The 24,112-nt window shown below is 41.3% G+C and overlaps 2 protein-coding genes across 4 annotated transcripts in view; one reads left to right on the top strand and one right to left on the bottom strand.

The window, feature by feature from the left end:
* ASH2L (ASH2 like, histone lysine methyltransferase complex subunit) overlaps positions 1-15,029 on the top strand; it is a gene marked incomplete at both ends in the record, with an annotated part of 30,383 nt that extends 15,354 nt beyond the window's left edge. For 2 of the 3 annotated variants that reach the window (XM_084232844.1, XM_084232842.1), the window contains 7 exons: positions 91-308; positions 6,801-6,968; positions 7,528-7,721; positions 12,332-12,424; positions 13,910-14,008; positions 14,763-14,822; positions 14,922-15,029. In XM_084232844.1, the coding sequence (XP_084088970.1) occupies positions 91-308; positions 6,801-6,968; positions 7,528-7,721; positions 12,332-12,424; positions 13,910-14,008; positions 14,763-14,822; positions 14,922-15,029 (940 nt within the window). The remainder of the gene's footprint in view (positions 1-90; positions 309-6,800; positions 6,969-7,527; positions 7,722-12,331; positions 12,425-13,909; positions 14,009-14,762; positions 14,823-14,921) is intronic. The other variant, XM_084232843.1, reaches the window with a different exon arrangement.
* A 3,562-nt stretch (positions 15,030-18,591) lies between these two features.
* Positions 18,592-23,485, bottom strand: STAR (steroidogenic acute regulatory protein; the record flags this gene model as incomplete). Its single annotated transcript, XM_084232463.1, has 7 exons — positions 23,372-23,485; positions 22,203-22,316; positions 21,767-21,894; positions 20,238-20,396; positions 19,909-20,093; positions 19,205-19,298; positions 18,592-18,705 (listed from the first exon to the last, which is right to left on the bottom strand). Exons 1-7 carry the CDS (start codon positions 23,433-23,435, stop codon positions 18,592-18,594), a joined length of 858 nt encoding a protein of 285 aa, XP_084088589.1. The 5' UTR covers positions 23,436-23,485.
* Positions 23,486-24,112: the final 627 nt, after the last annotated feature.

Raw genomic sequence — 24,112 nt, 5'->3', positions numbered from 1 at the left:
ATAAATCAGAACCCTTTTTTTAATAACAGAATTGAAGAATTGAACTAGAGAGTGCTTTAATTTCTTAATTTTTTTTTTTCCTTTCTGCAGTGACCCTTTGTTTTCTGCTCAGCGCCTTCCCCCTCATGGCTACCCTTTGGAACACCCATTTAACAAAGATGGCTATCGATATATTCTAGCTGAGCCTGACCCCCATGCCCCTGACCCTGAGAAGCTTGAACTTGACTGCTGGGCAGGAAAACCAATTCCTGGAGACCTATACAGAGCCTGCTTGTATGAACGGGTTTTGTTAGCCCTACATGATCGAGGTATGTAAGCTATTAGTGTTCATATTCGACTCAGTTTTTGAATTACTGTCATCGTTTTTGTTCCTGGTAGAATTAGATATACATGTCAGTCTGCTATAATCATTATCATTTATGTATGTGTGTTTTATAAAACTTTCTATTTTGAATTATTTTTGAACTTATTAAAGTGGCAAAAATAATACATATATTTAAATAATCCATATATCCCTTGTCAGGCTTCTCCTAATGTTAACAATTTATTATACAATTATCAAGACCAGGAAATTAAGATTGGTAAATATTGTTGGTAAGACTGAAAACCTTATTTAAATTTCACCAAATTTTCCACGAATGTCTTTTTTCTAGGCTCTCATGTTGCATTTAGTTATTTCTCCTAGTCTCTTGCAGTCTTTAGTAGTTCTTTACTCATTACCTGTCATGCACAATGATGGTGTTCTTTTGGATACTCTGTCATCATTATTGTGTGTGTGTGTGTGTTTTGGGAGAATTTGTGAAGGGTATGTGAAACATACCAATTCTGGGATGTGATTCCTAGAATTAAAGTTGCACGGGAAGGTTTACTCAGTGTCATCCTCTTTATTCCCTCTACCCCATTCTCATCCCCTTCTCTTCCCCACGAATATCATACAAGGGACCATTCTCTTTAGTTTCTAGTTTATTCTTTGTGTGTTTCTTCAGCACAATGAACAGATACATGCGTATTTTTTCCTTATCTTTGCTCTTTGCACATGAAGGGCAGCATGCTGTAGATAGGCTTTTTGCATTTTGCGTCATACAGTCACTCCATACCAGCTCAGAGAGATCATCCTTATTGTATTCCTTTTGTTAGTTATTGCCAAATTTCCCTCCAGAAAGCTTGTACTGACTTGCATTTCTACCAGCAGTCTAGAGTATTTGTTTCCCCATAGCATTACAAACTGAATTTGTTGGACATTATTTTAATTTTTGCCAGTCTTATAGGTGAGAAATGAGATATCTCAGTATTGTGTTTGAGTTTGAACAGTTTTTCATGTTAAAGAGTCATATCTCTTCTGAATGATCTGCTTGTGGTTTTTTTCTCCCATTTTTTCCAACAGGATTTTAGCCCTTTGTTCCTTTATCTGTTAGAAATACTAGCATTTTGTCTTTGGCATATGTTGTGGCTACTTCTCCCAATTTGTCAGTTTGACTGTGTTCGACTTTCTTTGGTCATGCACAATTATAACATGAAAAATTTATTCAATTACTAACAAAATATCATTCCTTACCCTTTAGAACATGAAAGTGAATTTAAATAAGGTTACCACTTTTAGATATCTATACCTCATAAATTTTTGTTTTTTCTGTAATAGTAATGCAAATCCCAGAAAGCTTATTATTTCAGCTATAAATACTGAAGTATTTACCTCTAATAAGGATTTTTAAAGCATAACTACCATGCCATTGTCACACCTTACTAAAGTGAGTAGTAATTCTCTAATTAATACCTGGTCCATATCCATATTAATTTATCCAGTCTTAGACTTACAAAAAAGTAGTTAAGAAAAGTACAAAACTGGGGCCTCCCTGATGGTGCAAGGGGTTAAGTCACACTGTAAAGCTATCTGCAGCCACTGCATCATGAGTTCGATCCACAGCCAGGGAGGTGACCCACGTGGCACAGCAGACCTCTCTTGTCTCACGCATTGCTCCCCTCAGCAGTGTATTTCAGTAGATGTGCCTGTTCTGCTCCCCGCTGTGTCTCTTGTGACTCATCTCACACACACACCCCCTCACCCCCCCCCCCCCCCCCGTACCTTTGGCCTGCACCCCGGCTCTTGATGCATAAATAAATAAATCTTTTTTTTAAAAAAAGTGCAAAACATTTTCTAGGCCATTTGAGAATAAGTTGCTGTGATGCATTTTCACCTTTTGAACTTTTATTATGTGTATTTTTAAAAAGATTTATTTACTTATGCATATAAGAGCTGGAGTGCAGGCCATAGGTATTGAGGGGCGGGTGAGAGGATTCACCAGAGACAGAGTGGGGAGCAGAACAGGCAGATCAACTGAAATACACGGCTGAGGGGAGCAGTGGGCAGAGACAGGAGAGAAAGGTCTGTTGCACCATGTGGGTCACCTCCCTGGCTGGGGATCAACTCGTGCTGCAGTGGCTGCAGATAGCTTCATAGTGCTGATGCTTAACCCCTTGCGCCACCAGGGAGGCCTCATTAAGTGTATTTTTTAAAAACAAGGAGATTCTTGTGTTAGCTGTCTAGTGCTACCTACCATATCACCATAAAACTGATTCTAAAACTATAAATGGTTATTATTATCTGCAGTTTCTGAGGCTGGGAATCTGGGAGCAACTTCATTCAGGAAAACTCATGAGCTCTTAGCTAGGGCTGTGGACACTGAATCTTGACAGGGACTGGAGGATGTTTTCAAGATGACTCACCCCTGTGACTTAGTCAGGATGATTCAGACTCTTACCAGGCCAATGGTAATGTTACAGACTAACATTTCCTCATCCATGGCAGGTAACTTCTTCCAGAGGAAGTAATCCAAGAGAATAAGAAGAGCTTATAGTACTTTTCATGACCTGTTCTTTGAAGTTAAAATATCACTTCATTTGTTAGATGTGAGTCATCTGTATTCAAGTGGAATGAAATTAGGCTCCAGCTCTTGAAAGGAAGAGATAAAGAATTAGTGGATATTTTTTCAACATGCTCATCCTTATAGAACCGGTTTATAATCATTAAAATCAGGACATTAGCATCTAATTATTACCATCTAATCATCAGATCCTATTCAGGAATCTCATTTGATCCACTAATGTCCTTTAGCAAAAAGTCCTAGTGAGGATCATTCATTATCTTTTGTCTCAGTCTTCAATCTGGAGTGGTTTCTCCATCTCATACACTTTCATGACCTTAACACTTTCGAAAACCAGAGGTCATTTACTGTGTAAAATAGAATTAATCTTCAGTTTGGGTTTTCTGGTTCCTCATGATTTGATTCATACTGTGCATCTTTGCAGGAATATTGCAAAAATGGTACTGTATTCTTCATATTGCACCCTGGCAGATAGTATGTGATTTTGTCTCATCACTGTTGATGTTCACTTGATCATTTGACTTAAGTGTGGATAATCCTACTGGGTTTATCTACTGTAAAGTTACTCATTACCCCTTTGTAATTAATAAGTAGTTTGTGAGATGGATAATACCTGTTTTATCACAAATATTTGCCAAAGGTAAAGAAATATTTAAGAAGATAGAATTTGCCACATACCTAAGAAAGTTCTGTTCTGTTAAACACGTGTTTAATTAGGAGGTTATCATTGTATCTGCCCAATACAAGAGCCATTGCGGTGCATAGGTGCTTACGGCCACCTGTGGGAGGTATTCTTGAACAGCCATATAATCAGCTTTTTCATGTGCACAAAGGAGATGGTCGATGTGAGGGTTAACTGAGACTGTCTCCTCTGCTTACTATCTACTTATCTATAAAAGGACTTTGTAGGGCCTCCCCGATGGCGCAGCGGTTGAGCGCTGGGTTGTGAAGCTGCCTGCGGCCTCTGCGGTGCCGCTTCTATCCCCGGCTGCTCCCTGGCCACCGGAGGAGGGTCCCACATGGCGCGCAGACCTCTCCTGCCGCCCGCTGCTCCCCTCAGCAGTGTATTTCGGTCCTTCTGCCTGCTCTGCTCCCTGCTCTGGCTCTGGTGAATTCTCTCACCCTCCCGCACTTCTGACTGTACCCAGTGCATGTATAAACAAATAAATAAATAAATAAAACATGCCTCTATTAAAAAAAAAAAAAAAAGGACTTTGTAAATCTCAAGGGCCTTTATAAAAACTAATCTGGGGGCCTCCCTGGTGGCACAAGGGGTTGGGACGCAACCTGTGAGGCTGTTCGCGGCCACTGCAGCAGGAGTTTGATCCCCGGCCTGGGAGCTGCCCACATGGTGCAGCAGACCTCTCGGGGCTTGCCCACTGCTCCACTCAGCAGTATGTTTCGTTTGGTCTGCCTGTTCTGTTCCCTGCTGTTTCTGGTGAAAACACACACACACACCACCCCCTACCACCACCCCCACCTACGCCCTGTGCCTCCGGCCTGTGCCCCAGTTCTTATATGCATAAAATAGATAAATCTTAAAAAAAAAAAAACTAATTTAAATTTAGTGCTTCTTCCAGTAGATTCAAACACCTCCAGACTGTTAGAAATACTGTTTAAAATGCACGGTCTGGGGCCTTCCCGGTGGCGCAGCAGTTGAACGCTGGGTTGCGAAGCTGCCCATAGCCTCTGCAGTGCTGGTTCAATCCCTGGCCACCAGGCGAGGGTCCCACATGGCATGCAGACCTCTCCTGCTGCCTGTTGCTCTCCTCAGTAGTGTGCTTCGTCAGTCTGCCTGTTCTCCTCTCCGCTCTGGCTCTGGTGAATTCTCTCACCCTCCTGCACTTCTGACTGTACCCAGTGCTTGCATGTATGTATGTATGTATGTATGTATGTATAAATAAATACATAAATAAATATTTTTTTTTTTAAAAAAAGAAAAGAGGAAACATACTTAAAAATAAATAAATAAATAAAATAAAATGCACAGTCCGGAAATACATTCCCATTTTTTGTCATTTTTTTCCTTCATTTCCAAGTCAGTGTCCCCTTCAATTGGGTTTGATTGACCCCTTATCTTCCACAAGGGACTGTAGTAAAGTAAGATTCAAGCTATACACACAGGTGGAGAGATCAGTACAGTGACTCTCCATATAATTTTACCCATATTTAACAATTATCAAGACTTTGCTATGTATTTGTTTTATATATCCTTTTATTTCTTTATCTTTTCTGAAATTTTTAAAAGTAAATCTCAATCTATACTCTTTACAAAAAACATACATCTGTTAAAAAAAATATGGATATTGGGCCTCCCTATTGGCACAAGGGGTTAAGCTGCAGCACTATGAAGCTATCCGCAGTTGCACTGCAGCAGAGTTAGATTCCCGGCCGGCCGGCCAGGGAGGTGGCCCACATGGTGTTGCAGACCTTTCCTGTTTCCCCTACTGCTCCCCTCAGCAGTGCATTTCAGTCAGTCTGCCTGTTCTGCTCCCCACTCTGTCTCTGATGAATCCTATCACCCCCATACCTCTGGCCTATACTCCAGTTCTTGTATGCATAAATAAATAAATCTGTTTAATATCATCATTTTGAATGTGCTTCCTGCGATGCTGCACTGAGACATAGCATTACTTCACTGGTATCCTGACAAAAAAGTATAACCTGGACTTAAACAGGAGGAAACATCAGAAAACCTCATTAAGGGATAGTCTATAAACTAAAGTGGCCTGAGGGATATTCTACAAAATTAAAGTGGCCAGTGCTTTTCAAAATGTCAAGGTCATGAAAGACAGTGGAACTTTCCCAAGTTAGAAGATACTGAGGAGACATCATAAGTAAGTGAAATGTGGGGTATTAGAATAGATCCTGGTGCAGACAAGGAATTTATTTGGATAATTCACTTATCTTGAAGGTTATCTACAGAATAGTTCATGGTATTATATCATTGGTCATTTTCTGGTTTAAATTATTATGGATAGTGTTAACATGTAATAAAGCTGAGTGAAGAGCATATGAAATTTTGCATTATTTTTGAAAATCTGAAATTGTTTCAAAATAGAAGTTAAATACTTAGAGGATGATTTTTTAAAAATCAGGATCCAAACAGATTACAATTGATTTGTTTTATTTTAGAGGATAGATAGTGTAATTTTAATGTGTCATCGGGAATATTTAGTAAAAACTAGATTACCTCGAACCTTTCTTGTTTTCTTCCTCTTTTCTTTGTTTCTCATGTTGAGATTTTTAGACTTCTGAATTAATATTTCATATTCCTACCCTGATATTTCTGATTTATATTTTGTTTTCCTGGAGTATAAGGGACTCATGTTTTGTGTTTTTTTTTTTTTTTTTTGGTTTAATAAATATTTTATTGATTGTATTTTTTGTTTAACTTTTTAAAAAATTATTTAAATTTTATTTTTATATTCCCCATACAATTACAGCCCCCTTATTTTGACCCCAATCCCTCCTTTCCCCGCCCCCCACCCCCCATAGAGTGTCTCTCGTTCATAGTTGTTTGTTGATTTTGATATTTTCTTTCTTATAGTTATTCTTTTTCCTTTGTTCCTTATTTAAGTTTTCTAGATTCCTGCTATGAGTGAGACCATCTGGTATTTTTCTTTTTCTTTCTGGCTTATTTCGCTGAGCATGATCCCTTCCAGCTCCATCCATGTTGCTGCAAATTGCATTTGTTTATCTTTTTTGAATGCTGAGTAATATTCCATGGTATATATGTACCACATCTTCTAGATCCAGTCATCTATTTTTGGGCATTTGGGTTGTTTCCAAAGCTTAGCTATTGTAAAATAGTGCTGCTATAAACATAGGGGTGCAGGGAACTCATGTTTTTGTGGCAGCTTCCTCTAGGTATCTCCAGTGACCTTTATGTCTTCATTTTCATCTCCATCCCTGAAGCTCCTCAGTTGAAGATCTCTGATGACCGGCTCACTGTGGTTGGAGAGAAGGGCTACTCGATGGTTCGGGCTTCTCATGGGGTACGGAAAGGTGCCTGGTATTTTGAAATCACTGTGGATGAGATGCCACCAGACACTGCTGCCAGATTGGGTTGGTCCCAGCCATTAGGTAAGTTGGCGCTGGACTGTGGATGTCGCAGCAGGGAGAGAAGGAGAGACCATCTAGCTAAACTTCAGGACTTTGGGGCTTATTGGACTATGAACTTAAAATTCGGTTCCTGAAGATTTAGTTGGTTTGTAACTTGTAGTAATATTTCTATAATTGCTTGTGAGTTAGCAGTTTTTGTTTTTTAAAGATTTTATTTAGTTATTTTTGTATAGAAGAACTGTGGTGCAGGCCAGAGGTTGGTGGGAGGGAGGGTGAGAGGATTCACCAGAGACAGAGTTGGGGAGCAGAACGGGCAGATTTACTGAAATACACTGCTAAGGGGAGGAAGGGGCAAGACAGGTCTGCTGCACCATATGTGGGTCACCTCCCTGGCTGGGGGGTCAAACTCAGGCCATTCTCAGGCCATCATGGTGATAGCACTGATAGGACTGAGACTTAACCTCTAAGCCATCAGAGAGGCCTCAAGTTAGCAGTTTTACAAAATTGATGAGAAAATAAAAGGAATAGACTCTTTCTTAGCAGTCCTATGATTGCCTCTATATCTTTTTCATTTGGACAGGTAACCTTCAGGCTCCCTTAGGTTATGATAAATTTAGCTATTCTTGGCGGAGCAAAAAGGGAACTAAATTCCACCAGTCTATTGGCAAACACTACTCTTCTGGCTATGGACAAGGAGATGTCCTGGGATTTTATATCAATCTTCCTGAAGACACAGAGACGGCCAAGTCACTGCCTGATACTTATAAAGATAAGGTGAGTGTGCTCTTTTGAGAGATTCCTGGGTTTGAAGGCCTATGGCAGCCATCGCCAGCAACTGTGACCTGTGTATTCATATTTTGTTTTTTTTTAAGATTTTATTTATTTATTTATTTATTTATTTATTTATGTATTTATGTATTTATTTATTTATTTTTAAGAGATTCATTTTTATATATGCATACAAGAGCTGGGATACAGGCCAGAGGCGTGGGGTGTGGGGTGAGAGGATTCACCAGAGACAGAGTGGGGAACAGAGCAGGCAGATTGACCGAAGTACACTGCTGAGGGGAGCAGCGGGCGAGTCAGGAGAGGTCTGATGCGCCATATGGGCAGCTCCCCAGCTGGCCAGGGATTGAACTCATGCTGCAGAGGCTGTGGATTGCCTCACAGTGTGTTGCTTAACCCCTTGCGCCACCAGGGAGGCCCCCACAGATTTTATTTTTATTTTTATTTTTATGTAGAAGAATTGGGGTACAGGCCAGAGGTGTGGGGGGTGAGAGGATTCACCAGAGACAGTGGGGAACAGAACAGGCAGACTGACTGAAATATACTGCTGAGGGGAGCAGCAGGCAAGACAGGAAAGGTCTACGCCATGTGGGTCAGCTCCCTGGATGGGAATTGAACTCATGCTGCAGTGGCTACCTGTGGCTTCATAGTGCTGAGACTTAGTAACCCATTGTGCCACCACGGAGACCATGTGACCTGCTGACCCACCAGTCATGTTTTTTCCAACATTTCCTTATGAAAATTTTCATACATAACAGAGTTGAAAGAATTTAAGTCTGTCCAAATACCCATCACCTAGATTTTACCATTGACATGTAATCCATTCATTCTTCCACCTGTGCCTCCATCCATTGAGCCATCTTTCCTTAATGCACTTCAAAGAATATTGCAGACATCACACTGTCCTCTTAAATACTTCAGGATGCTTGTCTTTAGCTATGGTTTGTTCAATATTTGTTTAGGTTTTATTTGGTATAAAATTTTTTATAAAGGTATAAATTTAAGTGTATATTCACTGAGTTTTGCATTTACCCAAACCCCTGCCAAGACATAGAATCTTACCCACCCCAGGAAGTTCCCTCATGCTCTTTCTTGTCAAGCCACAGTGCTACCCTATAGAGGCAACCACTGTATTCCACCTGTTTTTTCCATCATAATTCTATTCTGTTAGTCGGTTTTTTTTCTTTTCCTCTCACTTTTTCCCTAATATATTTACTGCACTTTATATTTACTGCACTTTTTCATAGACCACCATATGGTGGTGGCATATTGTTTTCTGGTTTCATTTGTATGTTGCTCATGCAGAAAATGTGACTGATTGACCGAGTCAGCATCTGCAGCTTAAGCTGATGGAATCAGTATGCACTCTTCTTGATTCTCTTTCTGTTCCATCTGCTCCATTGGCTTAGCTTGGTCTTGATTTACTTAAGGAGCCATGCAATATGTAGCCCTTGTTATCTGGCTTCTATCATTTGGTTTAATATTGTTGAGATTAACTCATGCTGTTTTGTGTACTTACAGTTTTTCTTTCTACTGCAGACTAGTGTCACATTGTATAAATAATACCACAGTGTATCCATTTTCTTTTTTTTTCTCTCTAGCTTTATTGAGGTATAATTGACATGTAGCTATTATTTTCCTTTTGATAGACACTTGACTGTTAAAAGTTTGGGGCAGCAAACAGTTTTTGTTCAAATCTTTTCGTGAATATGTTTTCTTTTGGGAGTTCAGGACCTAGAAATGAAATTACTGGGTCACAGGGTGTTACATATTTCGTTTTGTCAGAAATTAACTGACTCTTGGGCCTCCCTGGTGGCGTAAGGGATTAAGCACCGCACTATGAAGCAATCCGCAACCTCTGCAGCACAAGTTCGATCCTCGGCCGGCCAGGGAGCAACCCACATGGGAAAGCAGACCTCTCCTGATTCGCCTGCTGCTCCCCTCAGCAGTGTACTTCGGTCAATCTGCCTGTTCTGTTCCCTGATATGTCTCTGGTGAATCCTCTCACCCCCAACATCTATGGCCTATACCCCCCCACAGCTCTTGTATGCATAAATAAATAAATCTTTGGGAAAAATAAAAGAAATTAGCTGACTCTTTACCTACCCACCAATAATGTATGTGAAATTTAGTTGTTCTGCATCCTTACCAGCATTCCTTGTCTGTCAGTTTTGGCCACTTGGGTGGATGTGTTGTGGTATATCATTGTGGTTTAAATGAGCACTTCTTTAACCACTGTTGTGGAAAAGGTTTTCATATGCTTATTGGCCATCTATTTTTGTGAAGTTTCTGTTCAAATATTTTGCCTTTAAAAAAACTGGATAGTTTTATCTTTTTTGTATTGATTGTAGGAATTCTTTGTATATACTGGATTACAGTTCTTTATTAGAAATGGCTTTAAAATATTTTTTTTCCTCTGACTTTATGACTTACCTATTCATTAATGATATAATGAACTAGTTTTAAATTTTTATGGAATTTATCAAAATTTTTCTCACTATTATTATATTGCTTTCTGTGAGTTAAAAAATCTTTGCCTACCCCAAGTCATGAAGATATTCTATTTTCCCTTTAAAAAGATTAAGGTTTGCGTTTATATTTAGGTCTCTGCTCCACTTTTAATTAATTCTCAATTCTGGTGTAGGGAGTGATGTATAGGAATCAATGTTAAATTTTTTTTCCGCATGGACATTCTGTTATTCTAGCACTGTTTTTGAAAACTCTTTGTTGATCCTTATGCCAGGACCACACTGTCTTTTTTTTTTTTTTAAGATTTATTTATTTATTTATTTATACATACATACATGCATACATACATACAAGCAGTGGGCACTGTCAGAAGCACGGGAGGGTGAGAGAATTTACCAGAGTCAGAACGGAGAGCACAGCAGGCAGACTGATGAAGCACACTGCTGAGGGGAGCAGCGGGCGGGAGAGGGCTGCACGCCATGTGGGACCCTTACCTGGCGGCTGGGGATCGAACTGGCACTGTGGAGGCTGCGGGCAGCCTCGCAACCCAGTGCCCAACCGCTGTGCCACCAGGGAGGCCCAGGACCACACTGTCTTGATTGAAATTGGGTCATAGAGATCCTCCAAGTTTGTTCTCCTAACAAGCAATCTAAGCACCCATTTTATTGATTACATCACACTGTGCTGCCTGCCATCTAGAACCCTTAAATGAAAACTCCATTAATGCCTAGTTTTGGGTGTACATAGGTCTACAGTTACCTCAGGATATTAGGGAAATTTTAAAAATTATTTACTTATTTATAAAATTTTGCTTTTAATTTAGATAATTTGTTAAGAATATGTCCATACAGTAGAATATTATGAATGTGCTCAGAAGCACCATGGTCTGATATAGAAGGATCTCCAGTATACATTGAGTGAAAAACTTAAGATACAACACAGAATTGTATAGTACACTACCATTTGTATGCCCTTTTTTGTTTGTTTCTCATTTTTGTGGCATGGGCTTGTGTCTATGTGTGTACTCTTTAATTTCAAGCTATTAATATATACCTGGGCTTTTTTAAGGACAGAGGATACTGGAACAGTGATTGTTTTTAGCAAAGGGAAATTGAGAATTGAGGGACATGGTGTGAGGGAATTATAGTAGTCATTTTATGGTCTTTTGTATCTTGGGAAAGTTTTGGGTTTTTTTTTTTTTTTTTGGTGGGACCCTCGCCTGCGGCCAGGGAACGAACCGGCGCTGCAGAGGCTGCAGGTTGCCTCGCAGCCCAGCGCTCAACCGCTGCGCCACCAGGGGAGGCCCTGGGTCTTATTTTAAGATTTCTTTTATTTATGCATTCAAGAACTGGGGTGTAGGCCAGAGGTACGGGGGTAAGAGGGTTCACTGGAGACAGAGTGGGGATGACAGGCATTCTGCTGAAATACCCTGCTAAGGGGAGCAGAGGATTAGATAGGTGAAGTCTGCTGTATCACGCGGGTCAGCTCTCTGGCCTGGGATCGAACTCATGCCATAATGACTGGTGATAGTTTAATAGCCCTGAGACTTTAACCCCTGCACTATCAGGTTTTCTGTTTTAACCATGGTTAAGATAGATAAATAGATAATGGATGTGCTTAGAAATTGAGATTCAGAAAATGTAATGTCATATTCTTATCTGGGAGTGAGTAGTTAAAGAGATTCTTCAGAACCAACAAGAAAGAGGTGACCCAGAGATCATAGGAGAAACAGGCAGGGAACTAAAAAGGAATGGAACTCAAAATATTTTGAGTACTAGATTTTAGGTAAACTCAGTTTAAACTCAGTAAACTCAGTTAGCTTGTCATTTTTCTCAGAGTTTATTAAGGGATGAAATTTATGAATTGTAGCCATTTTTATGGGCGTTGTAAGACTATATGTTTATATGTATGTGTTTCTGCATAAATCAAGTCTTTTTTTTTTTAAATGTTCAGCAAACTTATCTTTTTTTTTTTAAGCACATTGTTGCTCAAAATCTAGGATCACTAATCTGCAAAGATTTTTCCTGTCTGATTCAGAACACAACAACTCACTGCTTTTTTATTGTGTCATGATGATGTAACTGATGCTTTAATATTCTTACTCTTCCCCTTTCTCTCTTTTTTTCAAGGCTTTGATAAAGTTCAAGAGTTATTTGTATTTTGAGGAAAAGGACTTTGTGGATAAAGCAGAGAAGAGCCTAAAGCCGACTCCCCATAGTGAGGTGAGTCATGATCATAAAAACATCAGAATTAGAAGACTTTGAAGATCCAGACCAATCTCCCAATTATAAAAATGAGGGAAATAGGCCTAACACAGCTATTCGTAGTAGAGTAAGCTCACTCTCTGCCTCCTATGTTTGTACTCTTTCTTTTTTTTTTAAGATTTATTTATGCATATAAAAGTGGGGGTACAGGCCAGAGATGTGGGGGATGAGAGGATTCACCAGAAACAGAGTGGGGAACAGAACAGGCGGATCAACTGAAATACACTGCTGAGGGGAGCAGCGGGCGAGTCAGGAGAGGTCTGCTTCACCATGTGGCTAGCTCCCTGGCTGGTGGGGATTGAACTCCTGCTGCAGTAGCTGCGGATAGCTTCACAGTGCTACGCCTTAACCCCCTGCACCACCAGGGAGGCCCTGTTTGTACTTTTTCTTTGGCAGAATGGTGCTGCCATTGAGGAATGACGAGTTTTTTTCAGGAACACTAGGAAAAATGGTTAAAATCAGTGGCCTAATTAGAAAGTCTATAGGTGATTGAGGAAGCAAGTGAGCAATACCTTTATCAGAGCAGGTATCAAGTACAAAGGGGGAAGAACACTGGGAGATGAGAACAGAGGAGCTTGCTGTGCGTCTCAGGGGCAGCAGATATAAGTGGTCCATTCAGTGTTCTTTACAACTTCCCTGACCTGTTCCCAGTGTTCTTGGGAATGTGCCCAAGGTCTTAGCACAGTCAAAAAAGGACTTGGGACATCTGGATCAGCCATAAAGGAGGGAGGAAGTTCCTTCCAAGTTGGAAACATTTTTCTATAAAAATGCAGTGATGCCACTGGGACAGGAATATAGAAGCAGGTGTAGGAGAAGTAAACTTGGATTCCAGTTGTTTTTAGGAAAAAAATAGGAAAAGGAAACAGTTAATAGTTCTGAGGGTCATGCACCCAGGAAATATAGCCAAGGAAAAGATAACGATAAGAAGAGTCAGAGAAAGTTACTCCAGAAAAGAAATGTTTTTTGAAGTCTGTATATAGTGGTTAAGAGAGAATACTCAGGATCATTGAGAGAGAGTAAAGAAAATGAGGATTCAGAAACTTTTTTTGATTCAGAAGATCAAGAGATTTTCAAAGTGGAACTGCAGAAGTGAGAACCTGATGGAAAGGAAGAGGAAAAGTATATAAACAGGTAGTGTTCCAAGAAATCAGTAGAAGACCAAATTACTCTAATAAATACATAGAAAAAAGAATTGCGTGTGGTATAAGTAGCATGGAATTCAGATAGCAAACCTGATGACTAATTAGAATAGTGCATGTAAAAATTCTCTGAAAATTTTAAAAGTATTACATAAATTTAAGATTATTGTTAATACACAAGCTATATGTTATTACCAATATGGTGGCAGTACCTCGATAGGGTTCTCCAAGTGAGCTTTTCTAATAAGTTTGTTCTGTTTTTAAATTCTAAAGTAAAACCATGTTTGTTTTTTTTCAATTTTAGATAATATTTTATAAAAATGGGGTCAATCAAGGTGTGGCTTACAAAGATATTTTTGAAGGAGTTTACTTTCCAGCCATCTCCTTGTACAAGAGCTGCACGGTAAATATCTTATCTATTTGACCTGTGAACAGAATTTGAGGGAATAGATGAATGGTTATGATAAAAGAATCATTGATTGTGTTCTAGAAAGAAATCTGAATAACCTAGGAGTGAGGTGGGAATGTTACTGTTTGTTCCAAAAACAGTTGAGCATTTCAGTATTTGCTTAGATAGATAAAAATCATGCATTTAGTGTGTCCCGTACATTTCTTTTGAATGTACTGTGTGATAAATGTTATTGTTCATTGTAAAGGATATATATATATATGTGCATGCATAAATCAGTGTGGTATTGTAGGTCATAATGACCTACCATAACCAGTTAGTAGTTGTTGCTTTTATATATTTTTTTCTAAAAAAAAATATATATTTTTTAATATGACCCAGCATGAAGGGGACTACCATTAGTCTTTTTGAAAAAGTGATTTGAAAAGTTAATGCTAAAGCAACAAAAATAACAAAAACGAACTATAGAAGTAATAATAAAACTAAAAAAAATAGTTAATGCCTAGATATTTCCATATGTTTCTATCACTAGTATAGCCATCATTGAAAATAAGAAAATCTTTAGGTTATAAACAAAAAATGCACACAAGTCTATTTTATTAATTCTTGATGAATGGACATTAGGACGTTGAGCTACTTTTAGCAATATTAATATCCATTCCTGTTATATCCCGAATGTCATGGCTATATTTAAAATTGGCCATGTCAAATTAACCTTTCACTTCTGTTTGAATTGAATTTATCCCAGGTTTCCATTAACTTTGGACCATGCTTCAAGTATCCTCCAAAGGATCTCACTTACCGCCCTGTGAGTAACATTAAAAAAATATGCATTTTTTGTATCTTTGTTATTTCTTGCTATAGTTATTCTAATCACTTCATTTGCTGTTTCTTATTCCTCCCCCAGATGAGTGACATGGGCTGGGGCGCTGTGGTAGAACACACTCTGGCTGATGTCTTGTATCATGTGGAAACAGAAGTGGATGGGAGGCGGAGTCCCCCATGGGAACCCTGACCAGGCCCCTCTTGTAGATACGGACTTTCTGGGGAATGATACTGGGGGAGGCAGGGTTCTGTTTAACTGTTGTAAATATTCTCCAGAAGATGCTGTAAAACACAGCCTCTGCTTTTAGTCAGTTAAAGGCTGGGTGGGCTGGGAAAAGGCCTGCCCTTTAATACTCTCCCCTCTTCTGGTGACGGCTCTTATTTTGTGTGCCATATGCTAATAACTGCTGACCCTAGAATCCCATGAGCTCCCTGTGAAACTGGTGCTGTGCCACAAACCCCACCAACTGGGACTTACTATCTTACTGTATTTTCTAAGGAGTGAATAATCTTGTCCAAGTAACTTATTTAAAGACATTCCCTTCTGTGGGCATTGACTCCATCCCACCTGATTTCCAAGGAAGTGGTGGGTCTGTTTGTGAGAGCAGCTGAAATCAATAGCCGTACATTAAAAACCAGTCCAAAAGCTCTTTCCTTTTGATGTGGGCTTGTTTTTGTCATTAATTTTGAAATCTACTTTCAACACTGGGATCTCTGAAATGCTTAGGACTCTAGAACTGTAATTGTGAAAAGGAATTTGCTTGCAATTTAACAATTGGAAACTTCCCAAATAAAACTTGTCTTCAAGTTTGTGTGGCACTTTTCTTCCCTTTCAGGTTGGGTTTCTCTGTGACATTGTCAAAAGCCTGGGCATTCTGAGGAAGGGGAGCCAACATTGGAGGAGGAGACAGTTTCTGGCTTGTATATCTACCTACTCCCGTTACATATTCTTACAATCCAACTCATCATCCCCTTTTTCCTATGAAAATCAGTCTCAAGGAAATGGGCTAGAGTTTAAAAGGACTAATATCTTCCCTTTAGCTCTTCACTTTGAAAATGTGTGCTGATATATGCAGGTTGTTTTCCTGTCTTGCTTATCTTCCTTTGTAGTAGTTGGATTAAGGGTAGTTCTCAGAATACTAAAACTTGGACTATAAGAATGAGCCTTTCTTTGGGATCCTCTTATGGCTTCCTTAGCTTCCTTTAATGACATATCTGTAGCAATGCAGGCTCCTCAGGATTGCCCAAAGACTATAGCATGTAACTTTCTACCTAGATTAAAGGTAGAGTGGTTCACCATAAGGTAGGTAGATATGTTACCAAGAATCACCATATGTTATGCCTGCTGAAGAAGTTGTATAAGTTTAAAGTGACTATTGGTGTCTTAACACATTGGCTTTTTTTTTTAAAGATTTATTTATTCATGCATACAAGAACTGGGATGTAGTCCAAAGGTGTGGGGTGGGGTGAGTGAAAGGATTCACCAGAGACAGAGTGGGGAGCAGAACAGGTGGATTGACTGGAATACATTGCTGAGGGGAGCAGCAGGTGAGACAAGAGGGGTCTGCTGTGCCATGTTGGTTAGCTTTGGCCAGGGATCGAACTCACGTTTCAGTGGCTGGTGATAGCTTGATAGTGCTGATACTTAATCCTTGTGCCACCAGGAAGGGCCCTTAACACAGTGGCTTTGAAGATATATCTGTCTCCTGACAAATGACACAGGCTCTTTGTTTTGGTATTCCATTCCCCTTAACAGAAAAGCTAACAACAAATCAATGTGATAGTAAGCTGGAGTCTCAGCCTATTCCCCTTGCCAACTATTCATTCATGGCTGGTCTTGAAAGACAAACTTGATTATAAAACTTCTGGATCATCAGAGTTCGTAGGTCTTTAATAAAGTGAGGGTGGTGTTACTTAGAGGAGTTTGGAGGTATAATTTTTGTAACATAATTGTCATATATATGTTGTACCCTTGCTCTCTAGCTAAATTATAAAATTAGATTTTTGTGTATTTGACTTTCATAAATCAGAAGTTACAGAAGTAATGACTTTGCCTGTTAATATTAAAAAGTGTATGTGAATTTCCATAAGGTTCATTTGAAGGGCTCAATGTATACTCAGTCTTCATATAGTCCTATATGAAATGGTTTCTGTACACAGATCATCACCAACAACTTACTTTATTGCAGTGCAAAATTAAACAATTGATAAAATAACTCCCCAGTCATCTCAAAGATACAGTTGCATAGTTTTAAGACAGTAAATTATAATTCAGCTAAATTCAGTAAATTATAATTTTTTGGCATTTGTTGTGAGCCCATTTCTAATTAGTCTGTTCTCTTGAAACAAGAATATATATCACTTTACACATCTTTAAACATATAGCCACCTTCTCTTAAGTGGGAGTGGATGATAATTTTGTACTTCAATTACTTCAACTACAATTACCTCTGACTCTTGAAACTCCTGGATGGATAAATAATAATTTCATCTATGCCAAAAATAAACTAAAGCAATCAGAATAAATAATAATAAATACCTCTATCAATAAAACATCAATACTTCAATAAATAATCAGCATTCCCACTAATGCTCATTGGTTTAATTAAAAAACTAGAGCGCTCTTCAAATCATGTCAATAAATCATCTTGCTATTAGGATTAGAAGGGAAAAGGTTCAAGTGGCCATTGTTGGCTTTTCATCCTTCTGACACATTTTAGCAAAATAAACCCCTCCTAATTTTATTTTTAAAGTATAAGTTTTCTAAATCTTGGAAAGAGAATTTGCTATCACCAGAATAGTCCTTTTAGCCGCCACCTCTCAAAATAGTAAAACATTGACTCATTAAGGCAGAGAATTGACAGTTTAAGCCATGCTGAGAGCTGATATACTCTGAACTAAAGATTCAGTTCCCATTTTAGGTCTAAATAGTCGATTATGGGAGAATATAATTTACTTTTGTTTATCTTAGTAATGCTGTTCTCATACATGGTGCTTATCCTCCCTTTTTATTAGGTTAAAATAAAAAATCCTCAGTTACAATCATCTTACAGTACTCATTAGTCAGCTGCCAGTTACAGAATTCTTTTAAGAACTTTCAGCTTGTGCATATCACAGAATTACATTTTTATGATTCTAGGTGACATTCTAAATAATTGAATGACATGGTCTCCAGTAGTGTTTCCTTTTAATAAGCTAGAGGAGTTAGTCTAACTAGTCAAAATCTACACAAAACTAGTTTAATGTGAAGGTGTAATTTACAGGAAGAAAAAATTTTAGTAGAATTTTAAAACAGGTACAGACAGAAGTTTTTGTGTCAGAGTCTTTATTCTGATTGCTCAAGGAAGAAGTGGGAGGTGCAGTTTAATAATTAGTTTTGTATTTTTTCATCAAGAAAAGTTGGGCAAGATTACTAGAAGACACCTAGTAACATTTTAAAGATATTTTTGGGTGTCAAGGGCCCAGAAAAAAAGTTTTAGAAATATTTTGGGATCCTTAACCTATATTTCACAGTTAGTGAAATGGAAGGCTCTTCCTCTTTAAGAGCTTCATTCCTGTTTTCTTAGTACTAACATTTTACCAATCTGAGTCCTCATGTCATACTCTAAATATACTGCTACTCCCCCTACCCCCCCCCCAGATTTCATCCCCAGATGAAATTCTCAAGCAGACTTGCAGGCGTCTAGCAGCGATTTTCCTCACGTGTATGTAAGCCCATGTAGCTAGAACACTTGGGAAAAGCAGTCTGGTCTTTAACATCTGGCTTCAGCAATAGGGCTGGACTCTAGGCGCTTTCGCAGGTGGTTGGCAAAATCCACCTGGGTCTGTGAGAGAACCTGGTTGATGATAGTCTTTGGCAGCCATCCCTAGAGTGGAAGATAGGAGAATTTGGTCACGCTGTGCGTGATGTTCATTCTAGACACCTCTGCCCTTCACAAACATTGTGGGTTGTCTGGGGCTTTGTGTTCCAACTCTGTTTATAAACTGTGCAGTTGGCCAGGGTCAAAGGCTAGAAGACTATATTGGTGCCCTTGCTATCGCTGACAGTCAGAAGCACAATTTTATCAAGACAAATTTCAGCCCTGTTTTCTAGCTATGTGACTCTGAGGAAGTTACCATGCTCTTCTGGGCCTAAGTTTCCTTTATAAAATGCTAACTACAGAGTTGAAATTTGATAAAAGAAGGGGCAACTTACAGACTTTTAAAATAGTTGAATAGCATTATTCAAGTCTCTTCCCACTACAACAATTTGATTCTCTCAAATTGAAAGAGGTACCTTAATGTTTCATATGGGATAGTTTGGGAGAGGGAAGAACATGTTTTCTTGACACTACCATCCACTGAGCCACCTCCCATGCCCCTCACCTTGAGGTCAATGCTGAGCAGCCAAGTAAGCTTGGTCTTTGAGGGACTTCCAGGCAGGGGATGGAGCACCATGCAAGTGGGGCCATGCTCAGCTCTGCAAATGAAGCGACGTTGACTCAGGAGGACTATTCAGAGTTCTCTCTTATGCTGGCCAGTAACATTTGCTACATTTCTTAAGGTACCTTTTCCAGATCACATCAGAAAAGTACTGTTTGCCAAGGGTGATAAGTTAATGTTGTCAAATTTACCAGCTCATTGGAACGAAAGTTTGTAGCTAGAGCAGAATTGGGAGGCTTCCTGTGGTGCCTTTTTAGTTCTGGGTCAGAGGGAGGTCAGGGATGGGGTCTATGGTGGTAACTGGGGCTCTAGGAAACTTAGGTAACAGTGTTCTAAGTGCTATGGGGTATATTTTAATCACCAGTACAGTTGTACCCCACCATACCAGCTAAACCTTATCCATCACTCTTGCCTTAGAAAATTATTGTTGTAAACTTTCTGGGAGGGTCAGGATATACTGCTATAGAAGTAAGGATCAATCTTATCTTCCTTCCCTGCTAGGGAAAATGAGAATCTTCCCTTGGAAAAGGCAACTGTGGGTTGTGATCAAGGACCTGTTTCTTGGAGCCAGGGTTCATCACACTAGGTGGGTGCATACCCAGGCCTGTTAGGAAAAAGGGAACTCTTGAGCCCGCTGCCAGTATTACCTGATGACACCTTTCTGCTCAGGCATCTCCCCGAAGTGTGTGGCCATGCCAGCCAACACACAGGTGGAGCCTCGGCGCTTGGCACAGCGCACACTCACAAAGTCGCGGGGCCCCACGAGGTTTCCTGCTGATTCTGCAGCCAACTCATGGGTGATGACTGTATCTTTTCCAATCTTCTGCAGGACCTACCAAGCCACAGGGAACCAGAATCAGCATTCAGCCGTACATGGGCTAAGGTACCACCCACAGCTGCAGCCCCTTCCTTCTTTTTTCCACCTTCAGATCAGGCTCTCATGGGTCCTTCCCACCCACACCTGGACTCTCCTCACCTTGATCTCCTTGACATTTGGGTTCCACTCGCCCATGGCTTCCATGCGTTCCACAAGTTCTTCATAGAGCCTTTCCATGGGCTGGTCCACCACCACCTCCAACCGGAATACCTTGCCCACATCTGGGACCACTTTACTCAGCACTCTGTCCCCATTCATCTGTCATGATGGAAAGAAAGCCCAGAATAAAGGTTAGAAAAAAACTTTCTATCCAAGGGCACAATGACCATGCCAGGCAAGGTAGGAAGGGGAAGAACAAAGAGAACTTTCAAGCATGAGGTAGTCTGGAATTACTTCTGATTAAGTCAGTCTAGGTAATCTTTCTTGCCACAGCCTCATAATCTGCTAAAGACCTGGCAAGTGAACTACTCCCTGGATATTTTCTTGGTGACAAATGTTGTTAGTGTAGGTAAATCCAACTGAAAAGGCCCTTCAGAAGCACAAGCATCCTGAAAGATACAAAGCTGAGAATGGAAAAAGTCTGGTCTAAACCAGCTATGACATAGAATGTTGGACAGGATCTTGAAGATTATTTTAGTCCAATACCTCATTTTATACAGAGAAATATTGGACTAGAGAAAGTCAGTGAGTTGCCTGGGGACCCTTGGCTAAGAGCAGTGCTGGGGCTAGATCCCCTACTCCTTGACTCCCAAATTAGTGTCTTAACTCTGAGAACTTGGAGGAGAAGTTTTTCTTTTCTTTTTTTTTTTTTGAAGATTATTTATTTATTTATACAAGCACTGGGTACAGTCAGAAGTGTGGGAGGGTGAGAGATCACCAGAGCCAGAGTGGGGAGCAGAACAGGCAGACAGACGAAGTATACTGCTGAGGGGAGCAGCGGGTGGAAGGAGAGGTCTGCACGCCATGTGGACCCTCACCTGGCAGCTGGGGATTGAACTGGTGCTGCAGAGGCTGCAGGCAGCTTCGCAACCCAGCACTCAACCACTGTACCACCAGGGAGGCCTGAGGAGGTTTTTCCTGAACTTTGGGCAATGGGCAGCACATAAATTTTTAGTGAAGATACAGCCAGCAAAGTGTCAATAGAACCACTAACTTTAAAACATGTACCTTGGTGCTGGCCCCCAGTGAAGTTGCCTTACTCAGGAGCAGAGAACCCAAGAAGCCTTGGGCCACCTGTGTTCCAGTTCAGTCCTGCTGCAAGTGAGCTTGGGTCACCCAGTCAAGGTGAGCAGCACAGACTCAGACAGCATGTTGTGCTGGAACTTGTGACCCAGAGTGAAAAGGTCTCTAAAGCACATGACTCCCCATTGCATAGTCTGTTAAATGGGTACACAGTGTATTTGGAGGTGGCTAAAGATAAGGAAACTGTTTCTTAAACTCTCGTCTCCAGAATGTCTGATGGGGGAAGGGGATATCTGAGGATATATTCTTGGGAAAGGAGAGTTCAAGTTAAAACTTCTTGCTACCCAGTGACTACTGCATGTGACAGGAGTATGAGAAGAGCAGTGACCCTTGAAGATGGCAATGGAATAGCGAGGAACTAGGGATTCCCCCAGGACCACCCTTACCTGCTGGTTCTCATTCTTCCAGCCGTCCTGGTTGCTGAGGATGCCCAGGGCCTTCTTCATGGCCTCCTCTCCCTGCTGGATATAGGCCAGCTCTTGGTCGCTGTAGAGAGTCTCTTCCAGCCGAGACCCTGGACATAGAGCTGAGGGTCAACCAAGCTTCCTTCCGGTCCCCTGGCCTCCCACCAGCTTGCGTCCCTTTGATCTCTCGACCTCTCTTTTCTCTGAAGAGCCAAGACTAAAGTCACAGGGTCCAGCCTGCAGGTCAAGTTAGACACAGCAGCTACAAGTGACAGAGAGGGGATCTGGTATTGAGAAACATTATTACAAAATGAATGAGGTGGGGAATGGGGTGGGGAGAGGACACAGGACCGTCTGCAGTGTTTGCACCCCGGGAGCCTCCTACCACTGGCAGAAGCTCAGAAACCTCAGCACTTACCAAGCAGAGAGCTCCGACGTCTAACCTGGTTAATCCATGCACTGGGCGTTGGACCCCCCAGTGCCCTTCTGTTCAGCTCCTGGCCAATGGCTAGCACAGCTTGGTGCCTCAGCCCTGCAGGGAGGGAAGGAAACTTGCTCAGGAGCCAGAGAACCCCTCAGAGATGGACCTTTCCACCCCATCTTGCCACAGATGAGAAACGGACTTGGAGAGATCTGAACAGATTTCTAACATGGACCTGAACTAGAGCCAGGTCCTCAACTCCCGGTTCAGTGCTCCTTATAGTATACGAGACAACCGCCAAGGCCCAGAAGTAAGTCTACTGCCTTCCATCTTGATTGGCCAGGCCTGGCCCTACTGAGGGTGGGGCTGCACAAGAGCCTGCTGAAGTTGCCTTCATGCAAGGAGCTTTGGTCAAACAACCAGGAACATGCTACTTCAGAAGGAAAATAAAGACACCCACCCCCTGAGGTCTGTGTGCTGCTAGAATCTGACCCAGGTAAGTCTTGTTGATGGAGTGAGAACAACCTCACTGCTGGGTGCCGGTCTTCCAAGCCTGGCTTCAATTTAAGGTAGAAGCTATTTTAACCCAGTGTAATTGGAAAGGGTTTGTTTAGGTTTCATTATGTGCCCTGCAGCAGCAGCAGGGGGGGTCACTCATGACCTTAGGTCCTGGCTTTAGTGGCCTTTAGTAACAGTTTTCTGCCTGCTATTGCTTATGTGGTAATAACAAGACGGCCCTCCCCCACCCACTTTCTCTCTGCCTTGCTCTTGCTGTTTTACTCACCTTCCTTTTTCTTCCTCTCTCCTCCCTGCTCACCTCAGGCTTTTGAGCACTGTTGAAGTCAAGGCTTATATCTACTACTCTGTCTGAGACTTTCCTGGTACCCTTGATACCCCTCCTAGAGGAAGGCAAAGCCAGGAAGGTTGGCACCTGGAGGGCCACCAGAGTACAGAATCTGGGAGGGATGTGGGCATTTTAGTATCCAACCTGTCTTCAGGTAGGAAAATGGGGGCCCTGAATGGAAGCTACTTGGACAGGCTTACCAGCACAGAGGTATCACTGGGGTCAGAACTGAGTGGCCTGACCCCCATTCCAGCCCTTCTGCACTAAAGCACCGGGCCTGAGAGTGCCTATTCCCCCTAAAGACCTCCTCGGGGGAACTCACCCTTCATGTTGCGCACATGTCTGTAGGAGCTTCCGGCACACAGCTTAAATGTTGCTAGGAGCATTGCAGCAGTGGGACAGAGATGGGAACTGTGCTGCTGCCGCCTCTGCTCTTGTGGTGGCTTCTTCTGTCCTTCCTGGGGCTATCAAGATCTACCTCTGGGTCCTGCAGCTGTGGCTGAGACCTAATGTGGTCTGTATCTTAAATGCCCCCAGCTGAAGGCTGTGCTTCATCTCTGGGAGATAAAAAAGCCATCATTCACCGTGCAAAGGAAGGGGTCAAGGATAGAGAGATTGCTTCAGAGCTGCGTTGGCCATTTGTGGGGAGCGGGGTTGCAGATGGTGAGGCATGTGTAGAAAGGAGTAGGGAGGTTGGTGCCTGACATGTGTGGGTGGAGGGGAGAGAAAGAGCAGCAGCTGTGATGCAGGAAGAAAACCTACATCATAGCACAGTATTTCTCAAATGGCACCAGGGTTCTGCTAAAAGGTAGATTTCTAGCCCGTGTCCTCAGAGACTCCAGAATTAACAGGGCTCTGTGCTTTTAACCAGGGACTCGATAACAGCTGAGTCTCCTCCAACATCCCAACAGTACTCCCCAGACCCCACCGTGACCCCTTCTCTGTCAAGTCTTCCTTGGCCATCCAGATGTTCTGGAATGCCTTATCCCTCTGACTCAGATCCTTACCATCACTATAGAGGCACATCTCTCTGGTGCTGATTTCTTAGCTGTGTGTTTGCTGG

This window comes from Talpa europaea, assembly GCF_964194135.1.
Source record: "Talpa europaea genome assembly, chromosome: 4".
NCBI lineage: Eukaryota > Metazoa > Chordata > Mammalia > Eulipotyphla > Talpidae > Talpa > Talpa europaea.
The sequence above is the reverse complement of the archived record's forward strand: the minus strand, read 5'-3'. Positions and strand labels throughout refer to the sequence as shown.